The 16,307-nt window shown below is 50.6% G+C and overlaps 1 protein-coding gene across 1 annotated transcript in view; it reads left to right on the top strand.

Moving 5' to 3' along the window:
- PALMD (palmdelphin) overlaps positions 1-16,307 on the top strand; it is a 56,242-nt gene that overhangs the window by 22,144 nt on the left and 17,791 nt on the right. Inside the window, exons 2-3 of the mRNA XM_066353491.1 lie at positions 1,771-1,851; positions 8,455-8,579. Coding sequence (XP_066209588.1) covers positions 1,771-1,851; positions 8,455-8,579 — 206 coding nt within the window. The remainder of the gene's footprint in view (positions 1-1,770; positions 1,852-8,454; positions 8,580-16,307) is intronic.

Raw genomic sequence — 16,307 nt, 5'->3', positions numbered from 1 at the left:
GAGCTGCTCGTGGAATTTAAAAAATAATGCTGATGAAGTCATGTAGTGTTCTCACATGCAAAGACGAGCGTGACATAAAGTTGGAGAGCAATGTGTTGTTTTCTCTCAACAAATGTACCTAAACTTATACATCAAAGAAGAGTTTTTCATCTTCAAAGGAGTCACGTCAGGAAGCCACGCACTTATTTTGATACTGCTGCCAAAGATTTTTTTTTTTTTTTTTTTTTGGAGCTCTTCCTTCCACATTACCTTCTGTGCCTGCTTCAAATTCTTTTAGATGTCTTCACTGGCAACAAAGTTTTATACTTTGGGAGTTCTCAACTTTGAAAGCAGATTTACAAACAAGGCTTACAAATAAGGTGGAGGAAAATGTCACATCTGGTGAAAAGAATAGCAATAAGGAAACGAGGGTCTTTGCGAGTAGCTTGTGAAATGCTTCAAACAATTGCAGAGAGGGGATCTCTAAAACATCTCAGACCAATGGCAGCGTTATCAGAATTAGTGTGTTGCTTTCTGTGCGATTAACAAGCTGTGTGTTTATTTAGGTAATTTTATTAAACAGACACTTACAGAGCACCGTGTGTCAGGCACCGGTAGAGGAAGTTTTGCATAAATTATATTAGCTCCTGTAATGCTCACATCATAGGAGGTAGAGAGTCTTAATATCCACATTTTATAGATGGGCTGATGGAGGCGCAGAGAAGTTAGGAATTGTGTCCAAGGACACAGAGCTGGTGAATGGGGGAGCCAGAAATTGAACGTAGGCTATTTAGTATAGATGCTCTTTTTCCTAAACCCACGTGCATTAACGGCTGTGCTTTCCGGGTGTTCTGAGGCAATGTGATTTAAACGTGCTGAAGGATACCATGGAGCGCCATGAGTGTTTTTAACCTGGGTGGGAGGGAGCCCTCCGGTGTGGACAAGCCTTATCTTTCCCCCTTTCTTCTCCATCTTCCCACTGCACGTTATCCGAGCAGGAAGCAGTCCCCCTCTCTGGCTTCCGGAGTCTGTCCGTCCTGCTTTCCCACGGAGACAGAGCTTTTTCTTTACATCCCCCCACCCCCACCCACCCCACCCCCGTGCCAGGAGCAGTCTCTCTACTCGCGCCTCGTTCACAACTGCCCCCTTCAATTCGCTTTTCCTGTCGCTCGTTTCGGTAGCTGAACCTTTTTTTTTCTTTCCTTTCATGATGATCTTTTCCTGTTGTTTCAATTTTTCAATTGCAGTTCGCACTCAGTACCATTCTGAAACAGTTTCAGGCGCCAAGCCTAGTGGCCAGAGTGGCATACCCCTCGCAGAGCGGTCCCCAGCGACCTCCGGCACCTGCCCGGCGCCGCTCACTGTGACCTTGTCACCACAGAGCCATTGGCCGGACTTCCCAGGCTGCACCCCGCGTCCCCGGGACTATTTTCTAACGACCCACCACCTGTGCTCCGTAGCTCGGTCCTGCCAGGCTAATGGGGACGACAGAGAAGAGGAGAGGGGAAGGAGAGACGGATAAGTGTTTTCCAGCTCTCTTAGAAAAAGCACCATATCGCTCTCCATCAGGGAAATGCTTTGAAGGGCTCGCTTTGCTCCGCTTTGCTTTGAAATCGGAGCGTCCAAAGCAGCCTCAGACCAGTGCCGGGAAGCCTGTCGCCCCCCCCCCCCCCCCAGCCATTCCACAATGAGACAACCTGAAGGAAACATATTTAAACAAATTGGGAACGGAAAAAAAAAAGGGATTAATGCCAGATTTTTTTTTTGTTTGTTTGCTTGTTTAAATTTCAGGATAAAAGAAAAATCCAGGAGGAAATCTCACAGAAGCGTCTGAGCATAGAGGAAGATAAACTGAAACACCAGCATCTGAAGGTGAGTGCGTCTGGAATTCCGTTTCAGTGATCTTGTGTTCAGCCACCCCAGTGGCGCTCAACTTCCAGCCGGGAAGAGGATCTAGGAAAGAAAGCATCTCCACGTAGCTTCACTAGTATCCTCACGGCCACAGGGAAGACCAGTAACTAGCGGGAAACTGAAAATATGGCATGATAACTTATCCTTTGTTAACAGAAGTTTCCCGTTTTCTTGGGTAAGCTTGAGAATTCAGCCTCGACAGTGTGGCCCAGAACGCAAGTCCTTGCTTAATATCCCAGGGGGCGGACCCAGCTAGGAAGTCCCTTTTAACATCAATGAAAGGCCAGCCGTGCCCCAGGGGGCGCAGCACAGACAGGGTCTGGCCCAGCCAAGGACACACGTATTTAAAACCTCGGGCACAATGTCTCCCCTGTCGCCTGAGTGCGGATGGATTGGGTTTTTGTTTTATTTTGTTTTGACAGAACATGAGATCATAACCAAAAATAAACCTCCACTTTAGAATCAGACTTTACATCTTCCACGGGTGGGGTCATGCTGTAATTAAAGCACATTGAGTTTCAACATTTTATTACGTAGCTTAGTCACAGGGTGCGACCAAGTTGACAGGCAGGGGCTCCCTGGGAACAGACCCGAGCAGGAAACGGCTTGTGGGGCAGGCTGCTATCAGCAGAGGGAATGGGTCCCTCAGGGAAATCCTACCCTTCGCTGGAGGGGCACACAGACTGAGTCAAATTTGCCGAATTCGGCTAAACCCATCTTTTTGATGGATCAAGTCACCGCCTAGGGACAGAGACATAATTTCAGACTCCAGTTAGCCTCGGGTCTCTGGACTCTGTTGGTTCCTTTGCTCCTATACAAACCGACATTTCCAACATTTGATGGAGCATTTCAAAGCCTGGCCGGCCAGGTGGCCTTACCGTGTCTCACCCAATTAACACGAGTGGGAGACACAGCCAGGACATGCCGTGTGCACCCCCGGAAAAACCCGGTGAAATAAAAACAAATGTCACCAAGTTATTTCAGGGCAACTCAACTGAAAAGTCAAATCTACAACAATTTTTGAGGTAGGCCATTTCTAACTCCAAAATTAGTATATGTGGGCTCATTTTTCTCTCTCTCTCTCTTACACACACACACACATTTACACACAATTTGGGTCTCTCACTGAATGAATTACGCTTCTAAGCAAACTGATCACTCCCTAACATTCAGCAGTTGGTATCTGTCCCAAAACAACAACAGAGAGCAGGTGTAAACATCTCCTGGGTTCATTCCAGGCAGTAAGGGTCCCAAAGGACATCTCTGACACCCTGAAAGGCCCACTTCTGAGGAGGCACCTCATTTCAGGACTTGCCAGAACATTCCAAAAAGTAATCCACGATCCTTCCTATAGGTTTGCTTCCTGGGACCCAGGAGACCTCTTCTAACCCAATCCAATCAAAACCTGTATCACGCTGTGCACAGGTGTGCGGATGGGACACGGCTCAGAGATGCCCTTGGACCGGGCGCGCCCTGTTAGGCGCTGCCTCCCTCTCTGCGTGGAGGTCCCGCCCACCTTCCCAAGCAGGGCACTGACCCAGAGGGGTGGGGGAGGGGAACTGCACCGCTTCCTCATTTGCATATTCATGTCCTAGAGACCAGCAGTGGTCCTACAGCTCCCCTGCCCGCAATCTAGAGGGAAATTCAAGATTAAATAAATAATAAGGACAACTGGCCCTGGCCAGTTGGCTCAGTGGTAGAGCATTGGCCTGGCATGTGGGAGTCCCGGGTTCGATTCCCGGCCAGGGCACACAGGAGAAGCGCCCATCTGCTTCTCCACCCCTCCCCCTCTCCTTCCTCTCTGTCTCTCTCTTCCCCTCCCGCAGCCAAGGCTCCATTGGAGCAAAGTTGGCCCGGGCGCTGAGGATGGCTCTGTGGCCTCTGCCTCAGGCGCTAGAATGGCTCTGGTTGCAACAGAGCAACGCCCCAGATGAGCAGAGCATTGCCCCCTGGTGGGCATGCTGGGTGGATCCTGGTTGGGCACATGTGGAAATCTGTCTGACTGCCTCCCCGTTTCCAGCTTTGGAAAAATAATAATAATAATAATAATAATAATAATAATGACAACTAATTACATGGTGATGTTTTTAAAATTATAAGTATAAGCAGTAATTCTTTCATCTGGGCTGCTTGAGAAAGGTTCTACAGTATTAAAGTGGGATTTAAACTGACTTCACTGATAAGTAGAATTGATCTAGATGCACGTAGGACCTTTCCTGCAATAAATATTTCTTAAGCACCTAATATGTGCAAGGTGCTAAACTGGACACTAAGAACATAAAATCCAGTCTATGCCCTTCAAGTGGCGACAGACACATAAACTTATAATGACGTTTCTACAGCGATGAACACTACACTCAGGGCGAGGGGAACGCAGCAAAGGGAGTCTGTTTCAGACGGCCTGTCCTTCCTGGCCCCGCGGAGGTGGGTGGCCTGCAGAGATGCCCTGTAGAGGTGGGTGCCCTGCAGAGGTGCCCTGTAGAGGTGGGTGCCCTGTAGAGGTGGGTGCCCTGTAGAGGTGGGTGGCCTGCAGAGGTGCCCTGTAGAGGTGGGTGCCCTGTAGAGGCGGGCGGCTGTACCAAACAGCAACAAGGCAGCGTTGCAAAACTCAGCTCAGACCCGTGCGCATGTCTTCCAGCAATAATCGATTCCGAAATACGTGCACCAAGCTCAGAAAGCCCCACCGGCCTCTGCAGTTGGGTGTCCCCCTTGCCTTTCTTCCTCATCCGTCTGTCCCCATGCGGGTGACCGTCCACACCGCTCTTCCTCCCGCAGACTGCTGTTAGGCTCACACCACCGCTCTGAACGGCACAGTGCAGACGTTTATGAAGGCCCCTTCCGTCTGGCAGCCCACACGTGTCAGAGAGCCGCAGTGACTCACGCTGACATTTTTCAGCTCCAGGTCCTCACAGACACACCAACAACCTGCTGGAAAGGGGCGGGGGGCAGGGTGGAGTCTTCCAGGGACGTCACTCGAACCTTCAGGCATTTCTGAGGTTTGCTGAGTACCATGGTCACAAATCTGAAGCCACCGAGACACAGAACCAACACTCAACCTAGAAAACATTTCTTTTCTGGGAGCCCATTTAATTATTTAATTCATGGTTTGAAAAACTACCATATTCCCCCATGTATAAGACACTCCCATGTAGCCCTGGCCAGTTGGCTCAGCGGTAGAGCGTCGGCCTAGCGTGCGGAGGACCCGGGTTTGATTCCCTGCCAGGGCACACAGGAGAAGCACCCATTTGCTTCTCCACCCCTCCGCCGCGCTTTCCTCTCTGTCTCTCTCTTCCCCTCCCGCAGCCAAGGCTCCATTGGAGCAAAGATGGCCCGGGCGCTGGGGATGGCTCTGTGGCCTCTGCCTCAGGCGCTAGAGTGGCTCTGGTCGCAACATGGCGACACCCAGGATGGGCAGAGCATCGCCCCCTGGTGGGCAGAGCGTCGCCCCTGGTGGGCGTGCCGGGTGGATCCCGGTCGGGCACATGTGGGAGTCTGTCTGACTGTCTCTCCCTGTTTCCAGCTTCAGAAAAATGAAAAAAAAAAAAAAAAAAAAAAAAAAAAAAGACACTCCCATGTATAAGACGTACCTTAATTTTGTGGCCCGAAATTTGAAGAAAAAAAAAAATGTATTACTTAAAATGATTAAACTCACGTTTTATTCATCATAAAATTCATACAACTCCTCATCACCGTCAAAACTCCCATCCATTAGCTTGTCTTCATCTCTGTCTGAGGACGAATCACTGTCTTTGTATATTGCCTCGTCCTCAGTGCCATCTTTGGCATTTGTAATGCCACAACCATGGTATAAGACGCATCCAGTTTTTAGACCCCAGTATTTTCGAAAAAGGGTGCGTCTTATACGTGGGGAAATACGGTAATTGAGTCTTACCGTCTGCTGTCATGCTGTCTAGAATGTAGAAGTGCTTCAGGAAACCTTTCCTTAAAAATCTGCCAGAAGTAACTGGAAAATATCAGTAAGTAAATTGTCTCCAAGCTGCCAAACTGCCCATGACTCACATGTCACTACCGTTTTCACTTAGTCACTGTGGCCTTTGGGTCTGAATGTCACCGTTGCGAAATCGATGCTATTGTGTTTGTGAACCTTGTATACTTAAAGGCTAAATTGTGACATACAGGCAAAACGACTGTGTTTTGGTTACTGTGATATTGTACCATGTCATTCTGTTTGCGCGTCCCAATAGTGTGTTTTATATGTCGATGCCAAGAGATCTCTGACAGAGGTGACGGACAAGTCGTGGGCTGTGAACACAGTGGCATAAGGCTCAATGAAAATTACTCTTGTGCCTGACCAGACTTAAGAACAAGGATGTCCCCTGTAGTTCATCCTGTAGACTGGCCCGTCTGAATGATTCTTCCAGTGATACGGGTGTCAGTGATGGAAACTCACCCGCTAAGTGGTCTGCAGAGGCTGTCATTTCCTTTGGGGGGGGGGGCCCTCTGTCCTTGCTACCGTGCACTAGCTATATCACCGTAGTCCCTCAAATAGAAATAAAGTGAAATCAAGTGAATCCTTGAAATGCTGATATGCTAGAGTTTATCTTTGCCCTCGGGAGGTAAATCTTTTTTTTTTTTTTTTTGTATTTTTCTGAAGCTGGAAACGGGGAGAGACAGTCAGACAGACTCCCGCATGCGCCTGACCGGGATCCACCCGGCACGCCCACCAGGGGCGACGCTCTGCCCACCAGGGGGCGATGCTCTGCCCCTCCGGGGGGGTCGCTCTGCTGCGACCAGAGCCACTCTAGCGCCTGGGGCAGAGGCCAAGGAGCCATCCCCAGCGCCCGGGCCATCTTTGCTCCAATGGAGCCTTGGCTGCGTGCGGGAGGGGAAGAGAGAGACAGAGAGGAAGGAGAGGGGGGAGGGTGGAGAAGCAAATGGGCGCTTCTCCTATGTGCCCTGGCCGGGAATCGAACCCGGGTCCCCCGCACACCAGGCCGACACTCTACCGCTGAGCCAACTGGCCAGGGCCGGGAGGTAAATCTTGACCTTTAGTAGTAATATTCACTGCATCTGTGGGGAAACGCTGTTATAACAAGCTGTGCAGCTATAACTGGAGATTAAGAGCCACTGGCTACACACCGCTGTTGGGGGCCGTGCTGCCCACGTGCACTTACACTCCGGGAGGCCGACGCGAACACCACGAGCTGGGGTGAGGCTGAACCTCCATCTCTGGTCTTCAGACTGGTCCCGTGTGTCCGGAGGCCTCCAGGCCCCTTGCTGCTTCGGCCAGAGCGGTCCTGGTCATATAACGCTTCCTTGTAATCAGTGTGGTATTTTTAAATAATTTGTAAAGGACTGCTTCAAAATAACCATCCTCCGGTCATTTTCTAACACAGTCAACTTATTTCATTTACATTAAATTCAGAGATATTTATGTTTTAGTAGTATTAATTCTAGCATCCTTGGAAACAAAACAAAAATTCTTCCTGCTTGCTCTCACTTATGATGTCACAGAGAGAGGTCCCTGGGAAATCAAGTTTCCATCCTTCTCACCATTTTAGACACAGGGAGTCCCCAATGAATAATTAGGGTACAAATGACTTACCACGGTGGAGTATAGAGATATTGACGGTGCTTTTCTTCCCAAAGAAAAGCAGAAACACAAACTCGTTGCAAACAGCTCGTGCCCGTTCCCGTCGAGACAGCAAAGCGGCGCTGGCTGAGCCCCCGAAACCCACAGTCTCCTCCCGTTCGTGGGGAGACCTCTCAGGCGCGGGTCCAGGGGGTGGGTGGGACGTGATTCCCTCACGCACACGCAGGGGGGTGTTCTTCCATGCAGTGAAGCCTAAATCTTTCTTTTGTTTGTTTTAAAGTTGACAAAAACTCCGACATGTGAATTCTGTGCGTCATGTTGTGGGGAAAAGCAGAGAGGTGCACGGAGGGGTCTGGGACCAGGCAGGTTCTCAGAAGAAAGAAAGGTCACCAGGAAGATACATCCATAAATGTTGACCAGAGAGCCCAAGACTTAACACTGAATTCGTTTAAGATCCAACAGCAGCCTCTTGTTTGCCCACCACCATTTCCGTTAGTCCCTCAGAGGTTGTTTTGGGAGCAGTCTCTGGGTATTGTCACGGGGATGAAGACCAAAGTGGCCCAAGGGGGTCTTTACTTTAAGGTCACAGGTGTAAACCCATCAAGCCAGCCAAGAGCAGTGAGGCGCCCTGTGGGAAGGGCCCCACACCGCTGCTGTGGACAGGCGGCGGCCGTGCGGTGTGTGTGCGCAGTGGGTGCTGGTGACGCAGAAGAGAGGTCTCCGAGGGTCAGGGTCGGTTGTGGGGAGCGGGGGCGCAGGGGCCCCCTCAGGGAGAAGGAGGGCTCAAACTAGAACTTGAAGGGGAAACAGGGTTTAGATCCATCCAACTGGCTCGTGAGGAAGGGTAAGCAGGGTGCGAAGCAGGACAAGGCAGATTGAGCAGGGAGGCCGTGGGCGGCCATGATGTCTCTGCAGCGGGTCCAGGACTGGGGCCCGCAGACCGGCTGCGGTCCGGGGGTTGGGAATTGCCGACTGACCTAGGACCCCGTCTTTGCGTTTCCCGCCCACAGAAGAAGGCCTTGAGGGAGCAATGGCTCCTGGACGGGGTCAGCAGCGGCAAGGAGCAGGAGGAGATGAGGAGGCAGAACCAGCAGGACCGGCGCCAGATGCAGGCCCTGGAGCAGAGCATCCTCAGGTACGGCCTCACGCGCCCCCCCACACACACCTGCACTCCCGTGTGTCCCCACGCTGCACGTGGCAGGGCCGTCGGCATTGTAGGGACGCCACCAGGCCTTCCGCTTGGAGTCCTAATAAACACTAGGGAAACGCGCCAGGCCGCACCGGTGGGGATGTTGCTGTACACGTCACCGTCACCGACGCGTAGCATGGGGAGGGGGGGGGGTTAGAGTGCACACTGGCGACTCACCTGTAGTTCCAGGCTGTTCCTCATCTACAGAACGGTAGCAACAGTGTCTGTCTTTTAGAGTCACTGAGCAGATGTGAAATATACACACACACACACACACACACACACACACACGTATGCCAAGCTGGAAGCACCTTCCTGGCACATGGCGGGCACTCAAAACATAGTCCTGCCCTGGCTGGTTGGCTCAGCGGTAGAGCGTCGGCCTAGCGTGCGGAGGACCCGGGTTCGATTCCCGGCCAGGGCACATAAAAGAAGCGCCCATTTGCTTCTCCACCCCCCCCCCCTTCCTTCCTTTCTATCTCTCTCTTCCCCTCCCGCAGCCAAGGCTCCATTGGAGCAAAGATGGCCCAGGCACTGAGGATGGCTCCTTGGCCTCTGCCCCAGGCGCTAGAGTGGCTCTGGTTGCGGCAGAGCGACGCCCCGGAGGGGCAGAGCATCGCCCCCTGGTGGGCAGAGCGTCGTCCCCTGGTGGGCATGCCGGGTGGATCCTGGTCAGGCGTATGCAGGGAGTCTGTCTGACTGTCTCTCCCCGTTTCCAGCTTCAGAAAAATACAAAAAAAAAAAAACAAAGTCCTTCAGAGACCCAAGCCCACCCTCCGCGTAGGACGGGGGACAGTGCTGCAGGCGTGTTTACAGTCTCCCTCCGTCACACCCCCCTCCCAGACCCTCCCACTCACACCAGGAGGTTTCGGAAGAGAAGACACGGGAGGAATTCCTCACTAACGTTCTCTCCCCTCTACTTCCCTGAGTCTCAGTCACAGGTGGTTGACCTCGCTTCTCGGGGTCCACACGAGGTCCACCCCTGCCGGTCGTACAGCATATCACTACGGAGTCGGCAGCTTCCGATAGAACGACGTCGTTAAATTGTCTTGCTTTAAAACCGAGGTGATGGACAGGAAAATAACTGGGAAGCTTCTATAGATGATAGGATCATTAGGATTACCACACAATACAGAGAAATATGATATGGGGAAGAAAGAGAGATACGGGGTGTGTCGGAATCGTTTTCTGACCTACCCGTGGCAGAGAGACGGGATTTCTGTGGTTCAGTAATAACGATAATGCAAAGCCCACACACATCTGCAACATGGGCAACTTCCAACACTCCGCTCACTACGAGTTCACTCTCTTCAGTGAGGACTATAGAAAAAGACCTATAAAAAATACTTAGTAGGCCTGACCAGGTGGTGGCGCAGTGAATAAAGCATCAGACTGGGATGCAGAGGACCCAGGTTCGAAACCCCAAGGTCGCCAACTTGAGCCCAGGATCAATGGCTTGAGCAAGGGGTCACTCCGTCTGCCATAGCCTCCCCGGTTAAGGCACGTATGAGAAAGCAATCAATGAACAACTAAGAAGAATTGCCGCAGCGAAGAATTGATGCTTCTTGTCTCTCTCCCTTCTTATCTGTCCCTCTCTCTGTGTCACACACACAAAAAAAACACCCGGGAGCCGCACTAGGACCATATTTTGTCCAGGTCCACACACGGTGCAAACAGATCGCCTCAGGCCTAAAACCGATCACACGGAAGAGAGACCCCTTTTCTTTCCGGTGATATTTACCTCCTATATTTGTGTATTTAATAGCTGAAATCATCGCCCATGCGCTCTCATTGAGACAGCTCTTAAATGAACCATTCTAAAGAAGTCGTGTCTGTCTTATCATTGGAATTTTTACATCTGGGACCCCCCTCCCCTCAGTTGTTTGCTCAAATGTAGGAAGTGCACCTGCAGGGTGGAGAACAAAGTCTTCAAAAATAGCACAAAAAAAAATCAGCCTGAGACTTTGGGAAGGTTGAGTCTTCCTTCCTAAGGCGATTCTTAGCAAGATCTTCTCCCAGTCTGGCTGGGCCCTGATCTCTGTGCTGATTGCTCGGCGGGGGCCCTGACCTCTGACGGAGCCCTGAGTTGAGGCCCACCCACCCTGCGCTCTGCAGACACCTCCTGCTTCCGGTCCCGGCCCCTCTGAGGACCCTGCCCGCCCACAGACGGAACCTAGGGCTTTCTCTGCACCCATGACGGTAACTGCTCTGGCTACGTGTGTGCGCGCGCACGCGCGCTCCGGCTCCACTGCCAAGTCCGGCGGCATTCTGAGTGAGCCCTGGGGAGCGACCAGCACTCTGCCGCCTGCTTCCAACCCTGCCTGAGGGCCCGAGGAGCACAGAAGCTTCTAGGGGAGTTGGTCGTGGCTTGCCTAGTTAGAGCTTTTATATAACAAATAAAAAAAGAAATAAAAAGAGGAGGAGGAGGAGGAGGAGGAAGAAGGAAGAGGAGAAGGAGGAAGAAAAAAAATGTATTTCCTAGCCATAGTACCCTCCAGGCACTTTATAGATATCGTCTCGTTTAATCTTCTTACCCCTGTGAGGCAGGTGTTACTAGCTCCACTATTCTGCAGCGAGATTAAAGCAGTCCCATGGTTAAGGAAGCAGGACATTAGAGACGAGCGCAGTTGGCTCTCCAGTGATGGCACATGTGACCTGTGTGCATGGGCAAGGTGGGGTCTCTTCCAGAAGTCCTTCCACAGTCGGGGTTCTCAGTGTGCCTGTCAAGCCTTTGCTAAATGGCCAGTTTCATGTCTGCCCCTGACCCGAGTCCCGGCACCTCTCTGAGACTTGATTTCAGATCTTAACTCCTCCCTGCTCCTCTAGAACACCGAATGATTCTAATCCCCAAATAGAAGTCTTCATAACAGCAATGGTGCTCTTTAGATGATGGCCTTGTGCCATTTCCGAAGCACCTGTCCTTCAGGTGAAGGCCCCGCCCTCTCCCAGCAGTCCTGGAGAAAGTGCACGGCTCCACCTCGCAGATGAGGACCTAGGCTCAGAGGGGGCAAGGGACGTCATTAAGGTCACAGAGCAAGTCAGGGGGTACACTTGGGCCTCTGAGCAAGTCGAATTCAGATCACCCTGCTGCATAATTAAAAGAGACCTGCAGGTGCGAATGCCCTGGGAAAAGAAAGACACCTTCGCAGGACAGAAAACCGCTAAAGGAACAGCCCTTAAGAGACGCATTTGCAAAGAGTTCGTAAAGACTGCATCATCGTGACCCATAAAGGCACATTTATCTTGCTAAAAATATTTATATGTGCAAGGGGAGAGGATGTTTTGAAGCAGCGCACAGGGACAGAAAATACCCATGCCATGTCCCTAGCAGGCGGCCTCCACCGCTGCCCGTTATGACGGGGATCCCGTGGCCAAAGCAGCTTGGCCTGACGACCGAACACTCCGTCCCAGGAGATTTCTAAAGCTGCTGAATAATCAGGTGCACGCTCTTCAATTCCATCTTTCTCCGCAACAACTACCCACCATGGGGCTCAGGGAGCCGCTTGCCGCCAGCTGGGCACAGCTCTGTGTTTTCTCCTTAGTCCCCCAAAAGAACCACCACCCTCCTCCTGCCCTGAGCGGAGCCGGGATCCCAAACCCCGAGGGTCATTTATCACCTGACTTCGGTGCCGGTGCCTCCTCGGGGCTGACATTTGTCACCTGCCAGGCCTCTCAGCCAGAGGATAAGATTTTCATAGGAACGTGAAAACAGAAACGTGGTTGTTAATGCCGGTTGTAGCAGGGCCAGACCCCCTTGGGGAAGCCTTCCTTCCTTCCTTCCTTTCCTTCCTTTCCTTCCTTCCTTCCTTCCGCCGTCTCTGTTCTGGGAGCTGCAGTCAGAGCCCAGCCCTGGACATGCGATCCCCGCTCGGCCACCAGAGTGCGTTCGTGTGGCCAGGTTCAGTCACCTCTCCGGGCCTCCGTTTCCTGGTCTGTGGCTGTGGGACACTTGTGCCCATTTCACGGGACCGCTGTGAGTGAAGTGACTTCCAGTAGGTGTTCAAAAAAAACCATATTGGCTGTTGTTCCCTTCTCAGAGTCAAAAAGCATTATTAGAAGAGGAGGCTGTCCTGAGCTTCCTCGGGGAATTTTTATCTTTTGGCCAACACCTGTCATTTCTTAGGTCTAGCACAGGAAATCTCTTTTTTTTTTTTTTTGAGCAAACTGAGATTACCACCCAACTAGGATGTGGCATAATTAGTTGGTTTTCCTTAGGGCTTAAAGACGAAAATGTTAATAACGGGGGTTGCTTTTCACTGTGCATTTGTTACAGCATCCCACTGAATCCTCACCAGCACCTTGTGAGGCAGGTGACCTTTCAAGGTGAAAACGGGCATGGATAGGTGTCAATCTGCCCCAAGTCGTACAGCCAAAAAAATTAAGAGCCAGGACTTAAAATCTAATTAAAAGTCCTAATCATACAAATAAATTGTGCCTCAGCTACTGCAGAAAGCATTGTCCCCAAGTTAAATCCTGCTAACGCTACCCCTCCACAGCGTGTGTGGTTATTTCCGGCCCGTGCTCTGACTTCCGGCTCGTACACGGTGGTTCATAGGGACGTTCACAGGTGACCCTGCCACAGTCCAGTCCCCGAGCTTCCCTGACTCACTGTCACCCTCGGGGTGAATGAAGCATGCCTCCTTCTTGATCCTCTCGTCTTTTCTTTCAAAGACAGGCAGTCTTTCTGAGAATAATTGCTTTGTGTGGTGTTTGTCTCTGAGTCACGTTCACTAACTCGGGAATAACGTCAGTTGAGTATTCTGCCTGGTCCCCCTGATTAACACCTTAGGAGCAAACGTTTCCACGAGGAACATCTCTCCTTCTGAATCACTCTGCTTAAACACAGTTTCAGTTTGCCCCGCACACGAGCCCTGTGCTGTCACCGTGAAGCCATCTGCTTCCTGATTGTAGACACAGGTACGGATGCGATGCACCACCAACTTCTCGGTCCAAACCACCATGTGTGCAAACGCATGTGTCCCACGGAGCTGGGTCCCTCTCTCCTACCCAGACGCCCTGCAGTCTCCGTGAGTCCCTCTGCCAAACCGCCTTGCCCCTGGGTCCCCTCCAGACACTTGCTACTGCTCCAGCTGTGATCCAAGACCTCTGACTTCGACTGGAGCACACAGAGCTCTTGACAGACATGTCAGAAGCAGAAAATGCAGAAGGTTAACCGGCCAAGGGAAAACGATGCAGACTCCACCGCGTTCTCTTTGAGAAGGGTGATCTACTTATGATGAAATGTTCTCTAGTAAGGATTTTTAAAAACATTCTAAAGTCCTCCTCTGACCTTCTCTGCCCTCCTTTGAAGAACCTTCACTGAATCCAAATAGTTAGCAACTGCCTTCCGCATAGGGCAGGGGTCGGGAATCTATGGCTCACGAGCCAGATGTGGCTCTTTTGATGGCTGCATCTGGCTCGCAGACAAATCTTTAATAAAAAAATAATAATAACGTTAAAGATATAAAACATTCTCATGTATGTTTTATACATACATTCATTTCCTACCGCTCTTGTTCATGGCTGCGGGTGACTGGAGCCAATCACAGCTGTCCTCCGGGACAACACCGCATCTTTATTGGATAATGCGTAAGGTACACGGGTCATTGTATGGCTCTCACGGAATTACATTTTAAAATATGTGGCGTTCGTGGCTCTCTCAGCCAAAAAAGGTTCCCGACCCCTGGCATAGGTTGTCAGAGGGAAGATGCACGTGACTCATTGGTTTCCAGACGAGAGTGTGTGCCGTGAGTGTGTGCTGTGTGTGCCGTGAGAAAAGCTGGGGACGGGAATGTCAGAGCAGCACAGCCGTCCCACGTAAGTTCAGGGCAACACCTCCAAGAGCGGGGATGGAATTGTACTAGAAAGTGCGCCCTGCTCCGGCTCATTGAACTCAACAATCTATTCAGCTGACCCAAAAGAAAGCAGGCAAGTTGCGATTTCAAACAGACACTGAAAGCAGAGTTGAAGGATTTGGTTGCTGGTTATGGTTTATCGAAGTTGAAACCCTTCTTGTCTCCACCCAAGTTGAACCCCTGGGCAAGGCAGTTGTACCTTAAGGAAACGAACGTCACCTGCAACACGGAGGGGCGCGCCGCACGAAAAATGTCATGCTCTCCATGTTCCTGCCACCTGCCTGACTCAGCCAGCCGTGTCCAACCTCACACCGCAGGGACAGACAAGCTGCTCCTCTGTGGCAACATAAGAGGAGAGCGAAAAGGACCAAAAAAAAAAAAAGAAAGAAAGAAAGAAAGGCAAAAAGGAAGAAAAAACTTCAACATTTGTTTCTCCTTCTTAAATGGGCTGTTGCCTAGAAACACTCAAGAAATTAATCCGAGGCAATTACATGAGTCAAAATCATGCCAAGCATGTTTTTTTTTCACTCTCCATATTTAACTGCTTGGTTTACCAGATTTGCAATCGTTCATCTGTTGTTGTTTTTAATTTCCCAGATATTCTGGTTATTTTTAAATGAGGAGCTTTTTTTTAACCCAAGAAAAGAAGCTAAATAAACCAAATTTCTAAAAAAAAGGGGGGGGGATGAAATCTATCCACCAACCCTCCCCCCAAAAAATGCATAACACATCGCAGGTATATGTAACTAACACAGCTTAATAAATGAATTAATAAAAAAGATAGATAATGGATGGATGGATAGATGGATGGATGGATGGATGGGTGGATGGATGGATGGATGGATGGATGGATGGATGGATGGATGGATGGATGGGCGGGCTTGGGAACACCACAGATTTAAGAGGACTAGAAGACGACTAGCCAATGACTTGAACATTAATGAACTAAAAAGAAAAGTCTTGAAATTCTTTTTAAAATTCAAAAGAATAAACAGCCAACTATCTTGAGTCAAGGGCAAAGGCCAGGGGCAGGGGAGGCCCTGGTGTTGAGGCAGCTGTCGATGGCACATGTTAACACCCACCGCCACCTGACTCTCTCCCCTTTCCGCCGTGGTCACCTCACCTTTTATCTCCTTCTCCCTGCCGCCCGGCAGTCTCTCTGGCCCATACCTGCCAACCTCATTTCCGTGGTAGTAGAAATAGCTTTGAACGGTTGTCCAGACTCAACACTCCCCACACAGCGGTGAGCTAAAGGTAGCTTAGACCAGCCTCTGAGAGCGCTCCCTGCCACCCCACTTGAATTCACTCATAATGGCTACCCCCTGTGGAGCAACAGTCATTCTCTGAGGAGGTCTAAGTAGTCTCGTTTTTCACACATGAGGACACTAAAGTAGAGAAAGCTCTAAATCTGGTGAATCTGGTAACAGTTGAGCCCCAAGCCACACGGCCATCTTTCAGACTCCAGACTCTTCCCAGCATGCTTCACCTGGAGTATTCTTGGTCCGTGTCAGTGAACGATCATTGAGAACCCTCCACGTGTAAGTTTCTTTTTTTCTTTTTTTAAATTTTTTGTATTTTTTTTTTTATTTTTATTTATTCATTTTAGAGAAGAGAGAGAGAGAGAAAGAAAGGGGGGAGGAGCAGGAAGCATCAACTCCCCTATATGCCTTGACCGGGCAGGCCCAGGGTTTTGAACCGGCAACCTCAGCATTCCAGGTCGACGCTTTATCCACTGTGCCACCACAGGTCAGGCTTTATTTTTATTTTTTGAAGTTGGAAACGGGAGGCAGTCATACAGACTCCTGCATGCACCCAACTG

The sequence above is a fragment of the Saccopteryx leptura genome, chromosome 11 (genome assembly GCF_036850995.1).
Source record: "Saccopteryx leptura isolate mSacLep1 chromosome 11, mSacLep1_pri_phased_curated, whole genome shotgun sequence".
Taxonomy (NCBI): Eukaryota; Metazoa; Chordata; class Mammalia; order Chiroptera; family Emballonuridae; genus Saccopteryx; species Saccopteryx leptura.
The sequence above is the reverse complement of the archived record's forward strand: the minus strand, read 5'-3'. Positions and strand labels throughout refer to the sequence as shown.